At 51.6% G+C, this 21,855-nt stretch overlaps 1 protein-coding gene across 1 annotated transcript in view; it reads right to left on the reverse strand.

The window, feature by feature from the left end:
- Positions 1 to 21,855, reverse strand: part of CLMP (CXADR like membrane protein) — a 98,280-nt gene that overhangs the window by 17,094 nt on the left and 59,331 nt on the right. The window contains exon 2 of the mRNA XM_028135776.2: positions 4,481 to 4,638. Coding sequence (XP_027991577.2) covers positions 4,481 to 4,638 — 158 coding nt within the window. The remainder of the gene's footprint in view (positions 1 to 4,480; positions 4,639 to 21,855) is intronic.

Here is a 21,855-nt window from a genome sequence, read left to right on the forward strand (position 1 = left end):
CTGAGCCTGCTGACCACCCCCACATGCTCCCTGCGGATCTGTGCGTCCCACACACGGGATGGAAGCACTCTGCTCAGATCGAAACGCAAAGCTGGACTTGGATCCACGCCCCTGGTTAGTCTGCCTTCAGCACCACACCCATTCCAGCCCCTTCCTTCCTCAGCCACCTCACTCTTCCTCCCAACTCCCTGGCAACGGACAAGCTTGGCCACTTTACATACTACATTAAAAAAAAATTATATATATATATATATATATATATATATATATAAAATATATTTTATTGATTTTTTACAGAGAGGAAGGGAGAGGGATAGAGAGTTAGAAACATCGATGAGAGAGAAACATCAATCAGCTGCCTCCTGCACACCCCCTACTGGGAATGTGCCCGCAACCAAGGTACATGCCCTTGACTGGAATCGAACCTGGGACCCTTGAGTCCGCAGGCCGACGCTCTATCCACTGAGCCAAACCAGTTAGGGCTACATACTACATTCTGATTAACCCCTTCTTTACAGCCCAGCATCCATGACTGCAGGCTCGGCCTTGTATAGCCTGAACTTGTTTACCTGATATTGCTTCTACTCGAGCCCCCCTTAACCCAGGGTGCCGCACGGTGCCAGAGTGATTGCTTTAAAATGCATATGTCCCTTCACTCTGTGAACGAAAGAAGCCACCTGCTAACCTGACAAGCTCAGGGGAGGCCTGTGTGGCAGTCTTGAAAACTCAGAGACCTAAAATAACCACAAAAGATGGTCTGAAAATTAAATATTTAACTACAAACAGGTTATAGTGGGCAGTCATTCCTAAGCTGATATCTTCCCTGACAAAGATCAACTTAGATCTTTCCTGAGCCCATTTGCCTTTTTTGCCTCTAAGATAACATATCTGTGAGATGTCTGGGTAACTTGTAACTTCCTCTTTCGCTGGAGCCCCTGGGGCACAACCAAATGTGGTGGGCGCCAGGACAGATACTTCAAATTCCTTCATTATCATGTTCATTGTTCCTGTACCCACCTAAGTATGTGTCCATCATTTTACTTTTTATCCAATCCCAGGGGTTTCCCACCGTTTGACTTTTCCCACCTCCTTAATCCGTCACCAATGAATTTCATGTAGCAGACCTATGTCCCTCCTTTGATGGCAATGTATAAATACAGATGTAACCCGCCATTCTTGGGAGCATTATCTCAATTCATTGAGGTTCTGCTTCCCGGCATATGTCGACAGTTTGGCTCAAATAAACTCACTAAAATTCTTTACAGGTTTCAATGGTTTTTTTTCCGTTAACAACTCTTAAAATCCTTCAAACCTCCATGGCATCCTAGGAGAAAGCGTAGGCTCCCTCGCATGCACACGCGCCCTGTGTGTTCCGGTCCTGCCCCCGCTGCAGGCTCACGACTTCTTTATCATTCCTTCATTATCATGTTAATTGTTCCTGTACCCACCTAAGTACATGTCCATCATTTTACTTTTTATCCAATCCCAGGGTTCCTTCCTTCTTCCCTCCAGCTCCCTCTTACTCCGCTGCTGCGGCTCCCAGGCCCCCGGGCCCTGCCCACGCTCCGCGAGCGCCTCAGGCCCGCCTTCCGCCAGCACCCAGAGGTGCTTCTTCAATGTCTATCAGAGGCGCCTTCTTACACGGAGCACTTGCTGCCCTCTCCCCTCCTGCAGCTGCTCCTGGCCAATGGGTCCCCCTGGTGTCCATCTAGAACGGCCTTCGGACCTCCGCCCTGACATCGGCTTCCCCGCCTGGCTGCCGCAGAGGGGGCCTGCACAGCGGGAGTCCGCATTTACTACGTTTAAAGAAATAGATTTTTAAAATAGTTTTTTATTGAGGTAACATTGGTTTATACTAAATTACTTTTAATCTTTTAGAACTCCCAATAGTTCCAAGCTTTTTTCAGCATCGGGTCTTTGCATAAGTAATTCTGTCTGGAATAATTTCTCCTTGCATTCTCCTTAATTCCTACAGAGCACGTGGGATAATTTCAAAGTAGTTAAGAAGGCAGCACGGCTGGTGGCACGGCGTCAGAGCGCCTAGTTTCAAAATGCAAAGTGGGTGACCTTGAGCCCCGCTCTCCCCGTGCGCTCGGCCTCAGCTCCTGGTGTGTAAATGGGACTAACAGTCCCCCGGGCGCTGTTGAATCACGTCACATGTGCTCAACGGCCCGTGCCTGGCATGTAGCCAACACCCCCCGTGCTCTGCGTAAACATGTACATGTGTTCCTAATTACTGAAGGCCACTTCGCGGTACGCTCCAAGGAGCTGGGGGCTCCGCTGCCTTCCTCACTCTGCACCCCAGGGCCTCGCGGGGCACATGGGCAAGCGCAGAACAAACTGCTGCCTGGCCTTTGCCTCGTTGCTGCAGAGAGAGCAGGATGGGTCGCCAGCACCTCTCCTGGAGCCAGCCGACAACATCCGGCCGGGGTTCTCCTTCCCGCCTCCGGCTCAGGCCGCCCTCCCCCTGTGGGGCCCGGGTTCCGGTCAGCGGCAGGTGCGGGCTTCACGAGGTTGGACTAAGCGAACCTCCGTGAACGGTCATTCAAGTCATCTACCTCATCTACCTTTCCGCAGAGGCCAGCTCTCTACGTACAATAAAAACCTCCAAACGTGAACAAAGTTGTGCAGCCCGCATGGCTGGGTAGGGGCCAAGCCTCTCTGCAGAATGTGGCTGGGGAGGAGCGAGCGGAGCCTGCTGTGAGGGTGACGCAGCAGCAGCGGCTTCATCACCGATGGCTTCCTGACCCCTGGGCTCCCTTGGCCACATGACCAAGCACTCTGTTTTCTTAGTTTAACAAGAACATTTGGGGAGGCTGGATGAGTGGAGTCAGTCCTGGTTTTTACTGGAGGAGACTGCTCCCATTTAGCTCACTCGGAAGCGGGACTGACTAAGGCGTTGTCGGAATAGACGCTCAGGTGAAGGTGACCTTGCTCTACAGGGAGCAGAGCCGTGGGCGATGACAGAACAAAATGACAAGCAGGATCAAAACACCCAGGCCATGTGGGCAGCCCTTTAAGCAGGTTAAACCCCAACAGGGATCCTGTGATTTATTTTCAGTGAAAACCTTAGCTTCTGCTCGTGAAAACCATCTTATAGCAAAAAAGCAGCCAGTGGAGAGAGGAAAGGACAACTTTTCGCTTTTTAGTAGGGAAATAGTACAGTTCTGTAGGAGAAGGAAAATCTAAGGCCAGCTTTCCTAGGTTACAGACATTTTTTAAAATCGCAAAACTTTCAACAAAAAAGTTAAAACAGTCCAGCCGGTGGGGCTCAGTGGTTGAGCGTTGACCCATGAACCAGGAGGTCACGGTTTGATTCCCGGTCAGGGCACAGGCCCGGGTTGTGGGCTCCATCCCCAGTGTGGGGCGTGCGGGAGGCAGCCGACCCACGATTCTCTCTCATCACTGATGTTTCTCTCTCTTTCCCCCTCTCCCTTCTGCTCTGAAATCAATAAAAATATATTTTAAAACAATAAGTCAATGAGTAAAGGTGGTGGGGGGGGGATAGTTATGCTGGGAAACGAGGCTGAGGGAGGTCCCGTGGCTGACGCCGCCAGGGCAGAAAGAGGAAGACAGAGGTTACTGATTCTCAGCCCCTAGTGAAGGCCAGCCCGGCGGCGTCCAGAGGAGCAGGCGCCGCGAGTCCTGCTCACAGGCCAGGCGTCGGACCCAGTGCCCAGCCGGCGGCCCGGCGGCCCAGGCACCTGCACGCGAGACCCGGGCCAGCTCCTTCGGTTTCCAGCTGCGGGGTCGGTACTGCTCCTTCTGCTGGCAGTTACACATGCTAACCATTGCACGCGTGTCCTGTACTTGCTCCTCTGTGTCCTATGTTTACCGTGTGACCCCATCTTAGAGGGTGTAAGTCATGACTGCCAGGGTGAACATGGGCAGGTGCCAGTGGTTCGGAGGAGGTGGAGCAGGCCTCGCCCACCGCTCCAGTCCTGCCTCTGGACCAGCAAGTGGAGCCCCTTCTGAGGAAGGACATCGATGGCGCAGGCTCCCTGGGTGGGCGGGTGACGGAGGGCTTCCCAGCAGTTCCTGCTTCCCCCAAAGCACACAGACTCTCTCCTCACGACCCAAACACGCTCTCTGTTATAGTTTCCTGTCTAGAGTCTTTGATCTCCTGCAGATAAAAGAAGCAATTCCAGCCCGGCCTGGGGCTCAGCCGTTTGGAGCATCGGCCAGGACACCCAGAGGTTGCCAGTTCCATGCCCGCCAAGGCACAACCTAGGTTTCATGTTGGATCCCCGGTTGGGGCACGTACGGGAGGCAACTGATCGGTGCTTCTCTCCCTTCATCTCTTTCTAAAAATTAGTAAAAAACATATCCTGGAGTGAGGATTAACAAAAAGGCAAAAAGCAATTCTAGCCCTTTGTGGCCCCAGGAGAAACACGGAGGGCAGAGGAGAGGCGAGGGCGTGGCGAGGGGGAGAGGCGAGGGCGTGGCGAGGGGGAGAGGCGGGCCCTCGCGCGGCACTTACCGCCTTCTGGTTCCCTTTGCTGTCGGTGAGCAGCCACTCGATGTCCAGGGCGCCTTTTTCTTGGAGCCCCAGCTGATGATGGCAGGGCAGGGTGACCTTCTCCTCGGCCACTTTCTTGATCTCAGTGTAAGCCCCCGAGGCTCCGACACAGCAGGACACTGCAAGAGGAGAGCCGCGTGAGGAGGCAGAAACGCAGGGCAGGGCCGGGTGGGAGCAAACGGAGCCACTGACCACTGGCTGTGCCTGTGGCAAGGGCAGGCCGGGCGCGGAGAGAATCCCGGACCAGAAGCGCTAGAAGCCCAGGACCGCCCGCTGGCTCCTCCATCCCATCTTCCTCCACTGCACCCCCCCCCCCCCCCCACTCCACTAGTCAACAGTAACTGTTGTTTTTTCTCTCCCCCCACCAGCAGAGGCTTCCAATAGGACGGAAACCAAAAAACCAAAAGGGACGGCAGGGTTAGCTCCTCCCCAGCCCAGGCCGGCTCCCGGCTCCCCCGCAGGGCCTCTGGGAGCCAGGCCGCCTCCGGACCCTGAGGAGGGGCAGGCATGCCCCAGGGGGCAAGCGGGCTCAAGGCAGCTCCTGCTTCCTCACAAATCACCTCCTCTCGTGCCCCCCAGCTTGTCTTCCAGTCCGTTCGCTTTCACATCCTGTGGTTCCAACCCTTCTATTCAAAGCAAAACTCGGAGTCAGCACATTTGGATCCCATCCCTCCATTGGTCCCATACCATTTAGCCAGCAGGCGCTCAGCCACGTCTGGCCTTCTTCCCTCCAGCTCCCTCTTTTACAGGAATGGCGCCCCGTCGGAGGCTTGGGCCTCCTGCTCACCGCTCTCCTTCCTATTGATCTCTCTCTGTGCCTCGCTGAGGCGCTGCATTGCTGCCTGCTAAAGCTACAGAACTGACGACCCATGAATTGCTGCGATGAAACCCCACCTAGAGGCCAGGTCCGATGTGTCTGGCACTCAGATGTGCTTTATCTCTGGATCTTCCTTTATCTCCTCACACGGTAATAGAGAAGCAAAGCGTGCCCCGGTGGTCAGCTCAGTGGATACAGCGTCGGCCTCAGGACTGAAAGGTCCTGGGTTCGATTCTGGTCAAGGGCACATGCCCAGGTTGCGGGTTCAATCCCCAGTGGGGGCGTGCAGGAGGCAGCCGATCAATGGTTCACTCTCATCACTGTTTCTATCTCTCTCTCTCTTTCTCTTCCTCTCTGAAATCAATAATTTTATATATATATCCAAGCGTGGCTCTGTTGGCGTGGCTCAGTGGTTGAGTATCGACCTATGAACCAGGAGGTCATGGTTAGATTCCCAGTCAGGGCACATGCCGGGGTTGCGTGCTCGGTCCCCAGTGAGGGGCATGCAGGAGGCAGCCGATCAATGATTCTCTCTCATCACTGATGTTTCTATCTCTCCTCTACCTTCCTCTCTTTGAAATCAATTAAAAATTTTTTTAAAGAGCGCAGTGTGAAAAACGATCTCTTTCAAGCCATTCGCGATGCAGCAACATTATAGGACCTCCAAGTTAAAGCAGCCCCAAGGGCTTGTGGGAAGGCCTTTCTCCTGCAGCAAAATCACGGCCCCCTCAGAGGGGCTTTCAGCGCTAAAGTCCAAGAGTCGTGACAGACGGAAGCGCATGAACGACCTCCTCATCCCTGCTCATTCCCCAACGTGATCAGCAAGAAATCGGCTGTGTTCCCGCCTCAGGAACGGAAGTGAGGGGGACGGAGCAGGAGACTGCAGGGCTGGCTGCCTGGGAGCCCTCAGCGGCTCCACCTCAGAGCACAGCAGGGGCTCCCCAAGTTCCTGGGCTGCGCAGGGAGCGGCAGCCTCAGAACCAACTGGGCAAGCCCCTTGCCGCCTTCCTGACATTCTCAGCCGTGTTTCTGAGGTTTCGGTTAGACCGTGGCGCTGCAGTGGGAGTGGCCCCAGGTGGGCACTACGGAGGGTTGGCTGGAGAATGAACACTCAGATCTGTGTAGAAATGACTCCTCTCCCCGTTGATCGAGGACAGGCAAGGAGGGAGTTGGCACCGTGCCAGTGCACAGAGCTAGGAAGTGACAGCCGGGCCGCCCACGCCTGCCTCACGGCCACGCTCACGCCGGACGGCCCTGCTGGGCACGCGTGTCCTGTTTCCCGTGGCCTCCCGATGCCTGGCGCTCCCACCAGCCAGGAAGCACCACCCCCCACCGCACCGCACCCCCACGGCACCCAGCCCGGCCTCACACACTGCGGGTGCTAATGCTCACCGGGTGCACTCATTTACCAACGAACAGCCGAGGCCCACATCCTGCACCTCCTTCAGGGTGGAGCTAACCCCCTAAACCCGTCCTCCTCAGTCCCCACAAGCAGCGGTGGAGCCGCAGGGAAATGAGCTGGTGTGCGCGGTACCAGGCTCAGCTATGAGGAGGCCTTGTGGCCCTGTCCCTGCTCACTGAACACCAGGCACAGCAATGCCCAGAGGAAACCAGCACCCCACAGCCGGCAAAGCCTAAGAACCAGCTCCAATTCGGTGCCCGCAGCAGGCACTTCTGTACATTGAATAAAAAGTGCAAAAATCAGTGATGGGAGTTGCTGGCTTGAGCCACTAGAGGGAATCAAAGACTCAGGTTTGGTTGATGTCCCAAAAGGAAGGGAACATGGGGGAGGCGGGGGGGGGGCTTTGCCAGAGCGCCAGTTCTATTTACACCCTCCCCAGGATTAGGCAGGAGTGCAGGGAGGCCTCTGCGCGATGCAAGTGACCTCGCCGAGACAGGAGCCTCAGGTCAGTGCGGGGCCTCTGGTCTCCCCTGAGCCTCCCTCGCGGACTCAGGCCGCAGGGATTCCTGCGATTTCCCAGGTCCTTCTGCACTTCCTACACCCACACCGGCCTGCGGCCTAAAGGGCAGGGCTCTGGGCTCCGAAGTACCCAGCCTGGCAATGCGTGGGGGGCTCCTGCGCCTGGGGCTCCCCTGGTGGGTGATCGGAAGGGACAATCTGCACCCGGGGCCCGCCGTGGGTCCCTGGCATTCAGGCACTATCTCCATTAGGAAGCCGCAAGTTCATCAAGATTTAATTATGAGAAAACTACAGCCTGGAGAATTGAAATGTCGAGGCACAAAGCTAGTTACTGGCAGAACCACGAGTGTCAGGGACGCGTAGGGAACAGTCCCCACTGGGTGTCAGGACCCTCAGGGAACAGTCCCACTGGGTGTCAGGGACCCTCAGGGAACAGTCCCCACTGGGTGTCAGGGACCCTCAGGGAACAGTCCCCACTGGGTGTCAGGGACCCTCAGGGAACAGTCCCCACTGGGTGTCAGGGACCCTCAGGGAACAGTCCCACTGGGTGTCAGGGACCCTCAGGGAACAGTCCCCACTGGGTGTCAGGGACACTCAGGGAACAGTCCCCACTGGGTGTCAGGGACCCTCAGGGAACAGTCCCCACTGGGTGTCAGGGACCCTCAGGGAACAGTCCCCACTGGGTGTCAGGACCCTTAGGGAACAGTCCCCACTGGGTGTCAGGGACCCTCAGGGAACAGTCCCCACTGGGTGTCAGGGACCCTCAGGGAACAGTCCCCACTGGGTGTCAGGGACCCTCAGGGAACAGTCCCCACTGGGTGTCAGGGACCCTCAGGGAACAGTCCCACTGGGTGTCAGGGACCCTCAGGGAAGAGTCCCCACTGGGTGTCAGGGACCCTCAGGGAACAGTCCCACTGGGTGTCAGGGACCCCTAGGGAACAGTCCCCACTGGGTGTCAGGGACCCTCAGGGAACAGTCCCACTGGGTGTCAGGGACGCTTAGCGAACAGTCCCACTGGGTGTCAGGGACCCTCAGGGAACAGTCCCCACTGGGTGTCAGGGACCCTCAGGGAACAGTCCCCACTGGGTGTCAGGGACCCTCAGGGAACAGTCCCACTGGGTGTCAGGGACCCTCAGGGAACAGTCCCCACTGGGTGTCAGGGACCCTCAGGGAACAGTCCCCACTGGGTGTCAGGGACCCTCAGGGAACAGTCCCCACTGGGTGTCAGGGACCCTCAGGGAACAGTCCCCACTGGGTGTCAGGGACCCTCAGGGAACAGTCCCCACTGGGTGTCAGGGACCCTCAGGGAAAAGTCCCCACTGGGTGTCAGGGACCCTCAGGGAACAGTCCCCACTGGGTGTCAGGACCCTTAGGGAACAGTCCCCACTGGGTGTCAGGGACCCTCAGGGAACAGTCCCCACTGGGTGTCAGGGACCCTCAGGGAACAGTCCCACTGGGTGTCAGGACCCTTAGGGAACAGTCCCCACTGGGTGTCAGGGACACTCAGGGAACAGTCCCCACTGGGTGTCAGGGACCCTTAGGGAACAGTCCCACTGGGTGTCAGTTTAAGCATTTGTGTGCACAGAGCTGGGCCAGCCTGCTGCGGTGGCAGGAGGTGTCCTGGGGGCCCTTCTACGGAAGCTCATTTAGTCCAGCTTCACGCAGCCCCCGGCCTCCATGGCCCGATGGGCACTGTCTCCACGGCGCACGGAGGCCACCTTTCCGGGTCAGAGCCCGTGGCTTTGGCAGCTGTGGCAGCAGGGAGAACGCTGGCCGGATTTCCTCCGATGCGTCCCCAAAGAGCCACTGGTGCCATCTTGCGTTCATGGATGCAATGAAGAAAAGGCCAGCGGGAGCTCCCCCCCCCCGCCCCAGATTTATACTGATTCAGAGAGGAAGAGGGAGAGGGAGAGAGAGAGAAACATCAATGAGAGAATCATTGACCAGCTGCCTCCTGCAGGCCCTACACAGGGGATCGAGCCCACAGCCTGGGCATGTGCCCTGACCAGGAATCAAACTGTGACCTACTGGTTCATAGATTGACGCTCAACCCATGCCAGCCAGGCGGCCGGGGTAACTTTTAATAGAAACCAGAACACGGCATTTAAATCTCTCTCTCTCTCTCTCTCTCTCTCTCTCTCTCTCTCTCTCTCTCTCTCTTTCTCTCTCTCTCTTATTTCCCTAACAGAGAGTTCTTCTACTTCTCAAACACCTGCTGAATCCCACAGGACACAGCTGCCTGGGACCTCACAGTTACGTCTGCAGACTTACTCTCTGCAAAGAGGGGGTCCTCCATGCTGCCACCATCAACACAGGCACCTGGCACCCCCAGGGCCCTACCTGGCACGCAGGCCGAGAACCGGGTAGTTGGTTACCGGGCTGTGCAGACGTGCAGCTTACAAGGCACCAAGTTAGAGAGCCACAGTGGCGACAGCTCTGGGTCGGTGCAGGCCCGTGCGGGACGCACCATTAACTGGAGCAGGGCACCCGCTAACGGCCATTGAGTTGCGTAAGCACCTCCTCCACTCAGTGATCGCACTTTTCTTAATGGGCCTGTTCACGTACCTGAGTGGGAAGAGAATTTTCTCGTGTTCTGCTTTACATGAAATATTTGAGAAAGCCTCAGGAAAATCAAAATCATCAAATGTCAGTCAGAAAAATGAAAAGGACATTGGAAGTTTTAAAACCAGCTTCTCTCATTTTATAGATCAAGAAATGGAGGCTTAGCCCTGGCCAGTGTGGCTCAGCTGGTCAAGCATTGTCCTGTGCAACAAAAAGTTGCTAGCTTGGCCCGGCCGGTGTGGCTCAGTGGTTGAGCGTCCTCCCACGCACCAGGAGGTCAAGGTCCAATTCCTGGTCAGGGCACAAGCCCAGGTTGCAGGCTCAATCCCCAGTAGGGGGCGTGCAGGAGGCAGCTGATCAATGATTCTCTCTCATCATTGATGTTTCTCTCTTTCTCCTTCTCCCTTCCTCTCTGAAATCAATAAAAATATATTTTAGCCCGAGCCAGTTTTGCTCAGTGGATAGAGCATCAGTCTACGGAATGAAGGATCCCTGGTTCTATTCCGGTCAAGGGCACATGCCTGGGTTGTGGGCTTGATCCCCAGCAGAGGGCGTGCAGGAGGCAACCGATCAATGATTCTCATCATTGATGTTTCTATCTCTCCCTCTCCCTTCCTCTCTGAAATCGACTCACCTGATTTATAGACTAATATATATAAACTCTGTAGGTGTGTGTGTGTGTGTGTGTGCACGTGTGTATAGAGCAGGGCACCCACTCGCAAGTGAAGTGTTTTAAAAGATTTTGTGTACAAAGAGCTAGGCGAGCATGGCTTCTGTGCCAGGTAGATGTACCTTCCTTCTGTTTTTGGCACACTGCATGCAATTCAAGATGCAGCATGAAGCACTAGAAAGACTATGAGCTTTGGAGTTAGACAGATGTGACTTTAACTGGTGGCCAAAAGACCAGTGAGTTCCCTGGCCACTCTAAGTCTTCTTCCTTCTTTGAAAAATGAGTATGAAAACATCCACTGTGAAAGATTGTTGGAAGGATGTCTGGCACTGGCACATGGTATAAGTATGTTCTCAAAATGGTAATTATTATTGACAATAACTGTACACACTGTACTTTGAAAAACAAGAAAAACAAGAAAAAGTATGCTGAGGAGGTGAAGCAGAATTGTGAGGAGTTCGAAAGGCATTTTGCTTGACAACTGGTAATATTTGGCTGTATTTGCTTTATCTATCATCTATATCTATCTATCTATCTATCTATCTATCTATCTATCTATCTATCTATCTATCTATCTATCTATCTATCTATCTATCTATCTATCTATCTATCTATCTATCTATCTATCATCTATCTATCTATCTATCTATCTATCTATCTATCATCTATCACTATCTATACATCTATCTATCTATCTCTATCTATCTATCTATCTATCTATCTATTTATCTATCTATCTATCTATCTATCTATCATCTGTCATCTATCTCTCATCTATTGCAGCACGAAGCCCAGCTGAATGTAAGATGCAGACACCATGACCTTTACCTCTACATATTGCATGAGACACCTCCTCAGAGCAAGGCTGCTCTTCCCACGACCACAGCCTCATGTCACACCCAGGCGAGTGGATCATCTTGTACAGAAGAGCATTCTGACAAGAGTGTGAGGCAGACTCGGGTGTGAGACTGACCGGTTCCGGGAAGGGAGACGGGCTTTCCCTGCACAGAGTGCGGGAAGAAAGACGTTCTTGGTGAAGGAGCAGCTCGAGCAGATGGGCAGCATCTGCCCTCCCCTGCCCGTGGCCCTCACTGGGAACTAGGGAAGTTTCTCTTCCACATCCTTTGCCTTCCTGGTCAACCCCAGAATATCTCTAGTCTTCTCTCCGAAGACTCTATGAAGTCTTCAGAAAAGAAAAACCACATTCAACCCCGGCCGGTGTGGCTCAGTTGGTTGGAGCGTTGTCCTGTGCATGAAAAGGTGGCAGGTTTGATCCCCCATCAGGGCACATACCCAGGATGCAGGTTCGATCCTTGGTCAGGGCGTGTGCAGGAGGCAACTGAGCAATGTTTCTCTCTCCCAACAATGTCCCTTCTCTCTCCCTTCCTCTCTATAAAACATCAATAAGATTTAAAATATATTTTTAATTGATTTTTTTACAGAGAGGAAGGGAGAGGGAGAGAGAGTTAGAAACATCGATGAGAGAGAAACATCAATCAGCTGCCTCCTGCACACTCCCTACTGGGGATGTGCCCAGCAACCAAGGTACATGCCCTTGACCGGAATTGAACCTGGGACCCTTCAGTCCACAGGCCGACGCTCTATCTACTGAGCCAAACCGGTTAGGGCAACATCAATAAGATTTAAAAACAAGTGAAAAACCACATTCAGTATGAGCTGCTAAAGGACCAATACATTTGAATGTCTTCTCAAATACATGCTTGATATTTAGAGAAAGGCTACAGCTAACGAGTGAAGCGTGCAGATGATCAGTGGGGTTTCAGACATCGGGGAATCCGTGTGGTGACTTGTTATTTTTCCCCAGGAGGGGAGCATTTGTTCCTGGGGCCCCTAAAATTAATGGTGCGGGTCCAAGGTGGCAGCCTGGGCCCCGGTCCGGGGGTGGTGGTGGTGGGTGAGCAGATACTGAGCTTCCTCCCTATTCCCTTAGACGGAGAGGGGAAATGGGAGAGCCCCTTGCTGACAGAGGAGTTGAAGTTTTTAGACTAAACACAGGCTGATTAGAAATGATCAACTTCCGTCCCTTCCCCTCTGTGAAAAACTGTCCCCATAGGTACTCTGTATGTACTTATCCTGCTAAAAAATTGTGCTGGCTCTCTACCTGCTAAGTATGTGCTGTGAACACAAAGACGGTACAGTCTCTTCCTCCCTGAAGCCATTTGGAAGCTAATGCTGTGATACTTCGCACTGATTGAGCTCACTCATTCCGACCCTCCTCTCTGTGAGCCGGGTGCTTCAGAGAAGACACCCGAGGCCCGCAGGGCTGAGGGTGGCGCTGTGCGGACAGAGCTCGGCTCCCTTGTTTATTCTCTCTTTCCCACACCGAAGGTGAAGGTCGTTGCCCTTGAAATCGGTTGATTGGAAACCCAGAGATCACGTTGATTCGATGTGGACAGCACAGAGCTAAGGAGCAGAGCTGATCTGATTGGACACACTTAAGATCTCGCTAGCTGGAATCCTGACCCAAAAGCAAGATGAAGTTTATGGAGGCAAATGTTCCAAGTTACATGTTCCCTCCCGAAGTCTGGGTGGGAAAGACCCGGAAGACCTGGGACTGCGAGGTGCACGCATCCAGCTGTGTGACGTGCCCTGCAGAAGCCGATGGAGTCTACGCTGCAGTGCGGAGGCTGGTGTCCCAGGCAGGGGCGTGACAGCTTCACGGTGCTCATGTTAGTGAGGCAGCGCACCCACAGCATCTGCGCCCGCTCCAGGGGTTGCTCCCTGACAGGGACATTGACACAAAAGCCGACATCCAGAAGGTTGTGAGGAGGAGACAATGGGACCAACACGCTTGCCGTGGGAGGACGAGTGGACCCAGTCACAGTGAAATGTTAGGCGCATGGAAGACTAAAGGGCAGCGTGGCAGTTCTCTCCCAGCATTTAAAAGCCACGAGGCTGCTGGGTGTGTCCCAGCACCTCTTTCCAGGCCTGAGATGATAGGACTCTCCGACAAAAGACTCATTCCATTTGGGCTTAATATGTTGGTAGGCTTCCTAAGAGGCCTGTCTGATGCGAAAACGAGCTGTATCTTTTAGTAAGTTTTTCATTATTGGAGCCACTCAGTGGGCGATGTCAGGGCCTGGGAAAGGGACTCTTCCATGTGATCTGAAGTCAGTAGTTAGCGCGCTCCCTAACCGTAATGGTCTGTGAGCTAGTTACTGAGTGCTGAGTGTGTTCAAGGCACCGGCCTAGTCACGTGGATGAAAGCACAAGACACAATGCAGGCTGCTCTCCGTCAATGGATTTGTCACCATCAACCGGGTTTCACACAATTTACACAAACAGCCTAGCTTTGTTCCACTGGCAGCATGACTTTAAAATTCTATTTTATGTTTTTAATTGATTTATTTTAGAGAGGAAGGGGAGAGAGAGAGAGAGAGAGAGACAGAGAGAGAGAGAGAGAGAGAGAGAGAGAGAGAGAGAGAGAGAGAGAGGCAGCCTCCTACATGCCCCTGACTGGGCATCGAGCCTGAAACCCGGCATGCGCCCTGACTGGGAATGGAACCGGCGACCTTTCAGTGCACAGGATGACGCCCAACCAACTGAGCCACACCTGCAGGGCACACATTTTCATTGACTGATTGGTTTTAGGGAGAGAGAGAAAGAGAATGATCAATTTGTTGTTCCAGTTATGTATGCATTCATTGGATGAATCTTGTCAGTGCCCTGACAGGAGATGGAACCTATGACCTTGGCACATCAGGATGATGTTCTAACCAGCTGAGCTACCCAGCCAGAGTGTCAACATTACTTTTAAACATCGCCGAGGTACTCTTTGAAAGAACTAAGAGGAAATGGTCCATGCAACTATAGTGTGTTTTCCTATCTGGGGATGTTTAGTCCACAAGGGGGCAGAATTTACTTAGAGAGGATTATGCACACCCGACTTTAAAAAAAAATATATATATATATATAATTGATTTTAGAGAAGGAGAGGGATATAGAAACATTAATGCTGAGAATCACTGATGGGCTGCCTCCTGCACACTCTCCACCGGTGATCAAGCCTGCAACCCTGGCATGTGCCATTGAACAGTAACCTCCTGGTTCATAGGTCGACACTCAACCACTGAGCCACACTGGCTGGGCACACCTGACTTTTAAAACTCTGTCCCAGATGACTGAGAGGGACTGAGGAATCAGCAAAAGCACTTTTAAGATCCCTTGGTTCTTAAAGTTTGGTCTTTGTTCTAGGCCAGTAACTTCCTGAACTACAAAATCCTGAATGGCCTGGTATATGTCGTCTAGAATCTCACACTTGGGAAGGCTGGCAGAAGGTCATTGTCTACTGTCAGTGAAATTTCACTTTTAAACCTAGTTTGATGAAATTATTCATATTCTCTTATTATCACTATCATCTGAAATCACAGCAACGATCTTGACAGGTCTGTTGGCATTACCTTTTTTAATTATAAGTCTAGAGGCCCGGTGCACGAAACTCATGCACAGACAGGGGTGGGGGTCCCCTCAACCAAGCCTGCACCCTCTCCAATCCAGGATCCCTCAGACATCCCTGTCACAATCCAGGACCACTGGCTCCTGACTGCTCACCTGCCTGCCTGCCTGATCACCCCTAATTTCCCCCCCTGCTGGCCTGTCATCCCCAACTGCCCCTCCTGCCAGCCTAGTTACCCCCAACTGCCCCACCAAGCCAGCCTGGTCACCCTAACTGTCCCCCCCCCCCCCCCCCAGCCTGGCCACCCCTTACTGCCTCCCCTTCTGGCCTGGTCGTCCCCAACTGCCCCCCCCTCCTGCCAGCCTGGTCACCCCTCACTGACCCCCCTGCCGGCCTGGTCACCTCACGCAGACTGCTGCTCAGTCATTTAGTCACCCCTCACTAACCCCCCTGATGGTCTAGTCACCCCACGCAGCCTGCTGCTCAGTTTTTTGGTTGCCCCTCACTAACCCCCCTGCCGGCCTGGTCGCCCCATGCAGCTTGCTGCTCAGTCATTTGGTTGCCCCTCACTCACCCCCCTGCCGGCCTGGTAGCCCCATGCAGCTTGTTCAGTCGTCCGTTCGGTTGCGATGGTCACTTAGGCTTTTATATATATAGAAGATGTCAAAGGATATGCAGGGATATGGATTTCTATAGCATTTCCCTCCACGCTTCAGGTTCTAGGTGCCACCAACAGGAGCACTGACAAAACAGCCGCACCAGGGGGCGTAGCGAGGATGTGCATTGTTCAGTGAACATGCGTGGCGCTCACATCCTGTCGCCATCCTAGGTGCTGCTGGGGACACGAAGAGGAATGACTTTGCCCTTTGCCTATGAAGAGGTCACAGTCATAGAGAAACAAACAGCAATTCAACAAACCCCGCTCAAGGCAGTGTGTGGTCAATATCAACGCGAGGGTCAGCCAGGAACTGAGAGGAGAACGGTCCCCATGGCGACGGGGACAGCAGCAGAGTCTGGGAACGGCAGTCTGGTGGTTAGGAAACCAGCAGCTAAGCTGACCTCAGCGCTTGACAGGTTGGAACATCACCATGGACCCTGAGTCCTGACAAGGGCTCACGGATTGGCCAGTGATACCACACAGTCATCATGCCAGCTGTGTCATGTCCGACAGAATTGGGGTTGACCATCTGGGAGGAATGTTTTGTTTTTTTCCAATCCTCACCTGAGGATATGCTTATTGACTTTAGAGAGAGAGGAAGGGAGAGAGAAGGAGACTGGCAGAAACAGAGAGAGAGAGAGAGATATCAATTGGTTGCCTCCCATATGTGCCCCACTGGGGACAGAACCCTCAACCTAGGTGTGTGCCCTGACCGGGATTGGAACCTGCAACCTTTTGGTGCACAGATGACACTCCAAACAACTGAGCCATCTGCCAGGGCTGGGGTTCATGTTTTATTCTGGTATCTCCAGTAATGATTGTCAGGGGGAGGGTACTGATCTGGCCCACAGGGATCCCTCTACTATTCAGAAATACACCATTTATGCCGCAGAATTCTGTCCTCAGTCATATGCTAGTTCCATGCATGCACCATGTTCACATATGTAGGAAAACATACACACAGCTGTCTCGAGACCCTTACAAGCATGCATGTGCCAGTGCACAGAGGTGACAAGAATATGTGCCCTTGATTCTGAGACTCTGAGAGCTAGATCCCTCACTAACCTATTTCATTGACATGTCTATTTATAGCCTCCATTTCATTCCCAATGCCACGTCGCTTTCTACATCTAAATCTTTTATTTCCTTCTGCAGGGAGATCGGACAGAGGGGAGGAATTAAACATGGACACAGGCTTCCTCCCGAGAGGGCAATCATCCATGTTTAGGGAATCATGGCACTTGAGATTTCACTGACAGTTAAAATCCACTGATAAATTAAAGCCTCAGTTCAGCCTCTAACTTTATGCTTCCCCTTCACCTCCCATTGTTTGTCCCTTTGAAACAAACAAAATGACAGGTAGTACAAACGATCATCCAACATATTTTACCCTCTCCATTTAGATAACAGGTAACACAGTTTGAGCACTTGTTATGTGCATGGTTCTTCTTGACTTATACTCATTTCCACTTTTAATCTTCTCAACAACCGTGCGAGGTAAGCAGTCTCATCACCCTCGTTTACAGGCAAAGACACGCGATGCAGAGATGAACTTGCCCGAGATCACAGCTGGTCGGAGCAGAGCCGCGATGCTAATCCAGCCACTTTCACTCTCCGCCCACGCCCTCAGCAGTGGATCATACTGTCTCTCTGTATGTTTAACCAAGTTTTACTGACCTAGAGTGATGCTCGTATTCTTGTGAGTTCCCTCGGAGCTTCTCATCTGTTTCACTCCTGATCATATACAGAGAAGCGGGTAAGAGTCCAGACAGTGTTACTCCCGGAGGAAGGCTGTAAGAAGGAGCACGCGAGGCTTCTGAGGGCTGGCTATGTTCTGGTTCTAGATTAGGTGCTTATTACGTGGGCATGTTAATCTTGTGACATTCATCCAGCCTTATCCTTATAATTGTGCGTTTTTCCATGTGCATATTATACTATTTGTTATGTATTGCTGCATAACAAATTGTCCCAGAACTTAACATTTCAAAACAACAAACATACCTTTTTCATGTGTACCTTGTTACCAATCCATTTTTCAACTTATTTTAAAAATATGTTTCTTGTTTTTTGGTGTCAACATTTTTATAATATTTTAAAATTTAATTTATTGGGGTGACATTGGATAATAAAATTATCTAGATTTCAGGGGTACAATTCTATAATACATCCTCTGTATATTGCACTGTGTGTTCACCACCCAAAATCAAGTTTCCTTCCATCACCATTTATTCCCCCTTTACTCTCTCCTACCTTTCCCAACCCCCTAAAAACATAGCTTATCTCCTAGTTTCTGTGGGTCAGGAATCTAAGCACAGCTTTGCTGGGTAGCTCTGGCTGAGGGTCTCTCATGAGGTGCAGTAAACTGTTGTCTGGGACTGTGGTCTTATCTGAAGGCTTAACCGAGCTGGGAGGAGTCCATTTCTAAGCTTACTCGTCTGGTTGCTGGCAGGCATCAGCCCTCAGCCTCTCTGGGGCCGTCTCACCCTATGGCAGCTGGGTCTCCCCAGGGAGTAACCCAAAGGATTGAGAATCACCGTCTCACAGAATTAAAAATGCTTTAACCAATGCATAAGTTGTTTTGTAATTACAACATCCTTTAAGCGTAGATTCTGACACGAATGTTTTCTGTTGTATAGAAAGGCAACAATAAGTTGATACTATCACTTTTATATTTGTACAGCACTTTTCAGATTTCATAATTCTTTCCATACATATTTTGAGTTTCGTTATGCAGAGTAAGTGGAATTGTAGTTTAGTATTAGTTTATCTGAAAGTTATAAAAATGCCTTATAATATTTAGCATTTATTGAGTGCTTACCATATGCCAATTACTGTCTGTTAAAGGACAATATATATCCTATATAATAAAAGGGTAATATGCAAATCAACTGAATGGCCAAACAATCGGTCGCTATGACATGCACTGACCACCAAGGGGCAGACGCTCAATACAGGAGCTGCCCCCTGGTGGTCAGTGCACTCCCACAGGGGTAGCATCGCTCAGCCAAAAGCCGGGCTCACGGCTGGCGTGTGCAGAGGTGGTGGCAGGAGCCTCTCCTGCCTCCACGGCAGCACTAAGGACATCCCCTGAGGTCTCCCAGACTGGGAGAGGGTGCAGGCCGGGCTGAGGGACCCCTGAGTGCGTGAATTTCATGCACTGGGCCTCTAGTGTATATGTATTTTATGTACATATATATATTTATACATAAAAATCCACATTATTATTTAACCCTACTAGGCAGCGCTTTGCCTCAACTTACAGAGCAAAACCTAAGACTCAGAGAGGCTAAGTAATTTGCTCAGACCTAAGAGCCAACAATTGGTAGAACCAAAGTTTCAACTCAGTCTGACTTCAGACCTCCTATGCTCTACAAACGATGTAAATTATAATCTTCATGGCACGCTGGTAACAGGTTTTCCTGGAATGCGTCATGGGGAAATTTTTGCCAACTTCATATTGGGAAGGGGAGGAATTATCTTCAAAGACCATGGCAGGTAGAATGTGAAAGCAGTAATTCCCCTACAGCCCTTGTCCCCCACATGAAAGGATATGGCTGTCTTTCTTCTAGAGGCTGATTCTATTGACCTATTGTCCTTTGGGTAAAGTGCTGGAATATAGTCTTACTAATATGTTCATAAAAAGATGGCCATATTCATCAGACCGCACATTTAACACAGACCCTTAAAGGGGCTTTGAGCACTCGTATATTAGAGACTAATTAACTCGTATATTAGTTCTCAAGGGCGTCAACAGCTTACCATGCTGCTTCCATCTAGCGGGTGAGCAGAGCTGTCATCAGGCTCAGCTCGTTTCCTAAGAAACAGCTCGGAGCTTCTCTTCTCCCGGAGACATGAGGGCGATGAAGACCCGGACCTCGGTCATTACACGCCTTACTGATGTGCGCAGATAATCGCGCAACCAGACGTCAGCTCCTCCCTGCGGTGTCGGGGCCAGACCAGCCTGCAGGCCTCCCCCAGTCTCCATCCTGCAGGCCAGGCCTCAGCAAGGGAGGCTGTGTCCTGCCAGGTCGTTTCCCCTGACTTGACTCTTCCTGTCCTTCACCCACACCCAAATGACTCAAGTGGCTGCCCCACGCGCATTTATCCAGCTCCACTCACGTAATTACTCACATGACCTAAGGCTGAGTCTCTGGCCTCCAGAGGGCTGCCTTCCAGCTGCCCTCTGCATGTCCCCCGCACAGCGAGCCGGCTCTGGCCTAGCCGGCCTTCCCTTCTCTCTGCCTCCAGGCCCAGCGCACCTGCCGGTGCTCATGGGAGGCGAGTGGGAAGAACAAGAAGCCACGGGCGCTGCGTCACTTAAGATGGGCGATCCCCACGTCCAGTTAATTACCGGCACACTCAGAAAGAGTTCAAACATGTTCGAATGATCTGCCATCAGCACATGGCAAACATTCACACGGAACGAAAAGGTAGACAGTGAGAAGTCAGTCTCCCCTGCGCTGGGCACTGTTTCTCCACAACAGGAAACGGATGGACTCTCACCAGTTCACGTGCGTTCTATTTCTGTGTCTCACACTTTTTTTTCTCTTTTTTTAGTTAATCCTTACCCGAGGATATTTTTCCATTGATTTTTAGGGAGAGTAGAAGAAAGAGGGGAAGACAGAGAGAAACACTGATGTGAGAGAAACATAGATTGGTTGCCTCCCACACAAGCCCCAACTGGGGCCCAGGCTGGGGAGGAGCCTTTGACCAGAATCGAACCTGGGACCCTTTGGTCCGCAGGCCGACCTCTATCCACTGAGTCAAACCGGCTAGGGCTCTATGTCTCACACTTGATTCAGGGTTCAACTGGGTCGAGAATGTTAGGTTGGATATACATTTTTTAAATATGTATTTTTAAATTTATTTCAGAGAGGAAAGAAAAGGGAGAGAGAGAGAGAAAACATCAATGATAAGAGAGAATCATTGATCGGCTGCCTCTTGCACATCCCACACTGGGGATCAAGCCTGCACCCCAGGCATGTGCCCTGACCAGGAATGGAACCGTGACCTCCTGATTTATAGGTGGACTCATCCACTGAGCCTCACCGGCCGGGTGAGGTTGGATATAATTTTGACTCAAATTTCAGATGGCATTGCTCCACTGACTTCCAGCTTCCAGAATTAATATTGAGAAGTCTGATGTCACTTTTAATTCCAACCTTTTAAATGACCTCTGGACATTTTTAGGGTCTTATTTATCTTCATTCATAGAGTTGTAACGTTTTACTATCATGGATTTTTGGTGTAGGCCTCACCCCCTCCCTTCATTTATTTTTAGGTTACTTAATCTGAAAACGCATTTCATGAAAATGTCAGGAAATGTTATTATGTTATTTAAAAATAATTCCATTTTCTCTTTTTCTTTGTATGCATGTGTGTCAGATGTTGAACCTCCTACATCGAGCTTCTAATTTTTTTGTATTTTTTCTCATGTTGTTTGATTGAGTTGTTTTAAAAGTTTTTTCAAAGGATCTCTTGGGAGGCACTATGTGGCAGCTGTTAAAATCTGGGATTAGAGTGCATGTAGCGCACATGCCTTATAGTCCTATAACCTCAGGCAGGCTCCCTATCCTCTCTGTGCCTCCGGTCCATCTTGCATGGGGAAAGTAACTGTGCCCAGTTCCTGGGCTTTAAATGAGAATTAAAGCACGCCATGTAGATGAAGTTGATTTTACACATGACCAGTACATAGTAAATGTTCAATAAATCCTATATAATAAAGAGGTAATATGCAAATTGACCCTCACACCCTCACGGTCACAAGATGGCTGCCCCCACATCATCACAAGATGGCCGCCCCCACGTCATCACAAGATGGCCACCCCCCACGTCATCACAAGATGGCCATCCCCAACGTTGTCACAAGATGGCTGGCAGGAGAGGGCAGTTGGGGGTGATGGGGCTGGCAGGGGAGCAGTTAAGTGTCAATCAGGCTGGCAGGGGAGTGGTTAGGAAGTGATCAGGCTGGCAGGCAGAAGCAGTTAGGGGCAATCAGGCAATCAGGCAGGCAGGCAGGCAGTTAGGAGCCAGCAGTCCTGGATTATGAGAGGGATGTCCCAGATTGGAGAGGGTGTAGGCTGGGCTAAGGGACACACCCCCCCTCACCCGAGGATATTTTTCCAGAGGGAAATAGCGATGTGAGAGAAACACACCGATTGGTTGCTTCCTGCATGGAGGAGCCGGCAACCAAGGTACCTGCCCTTGACGGGAATCAAACCTGGGACCCTATGGTCTGGAGGCCGACGTTCTGTCCACTGAGCCAAACTGGCCAGGGCGGGAATTTTAAGA

The sequence above is a fragment of the Eptesicus fuscus genome, chromosome 23 (genome assembly GCF_027574615.1).
Source record: "Eptesicus fuscus isolate TK198812 chromosome 23, DD_ASM_mEF_20220401, whole genome shotgun sequence".
Classification (NCBI taxonomy): domain Eukaryota; kingdom Metazoa; phylum Chordata; class Mammalia; order Chiroptera; family Vespertilionidae; genus Eptesicus; species Eptesicus fuscus.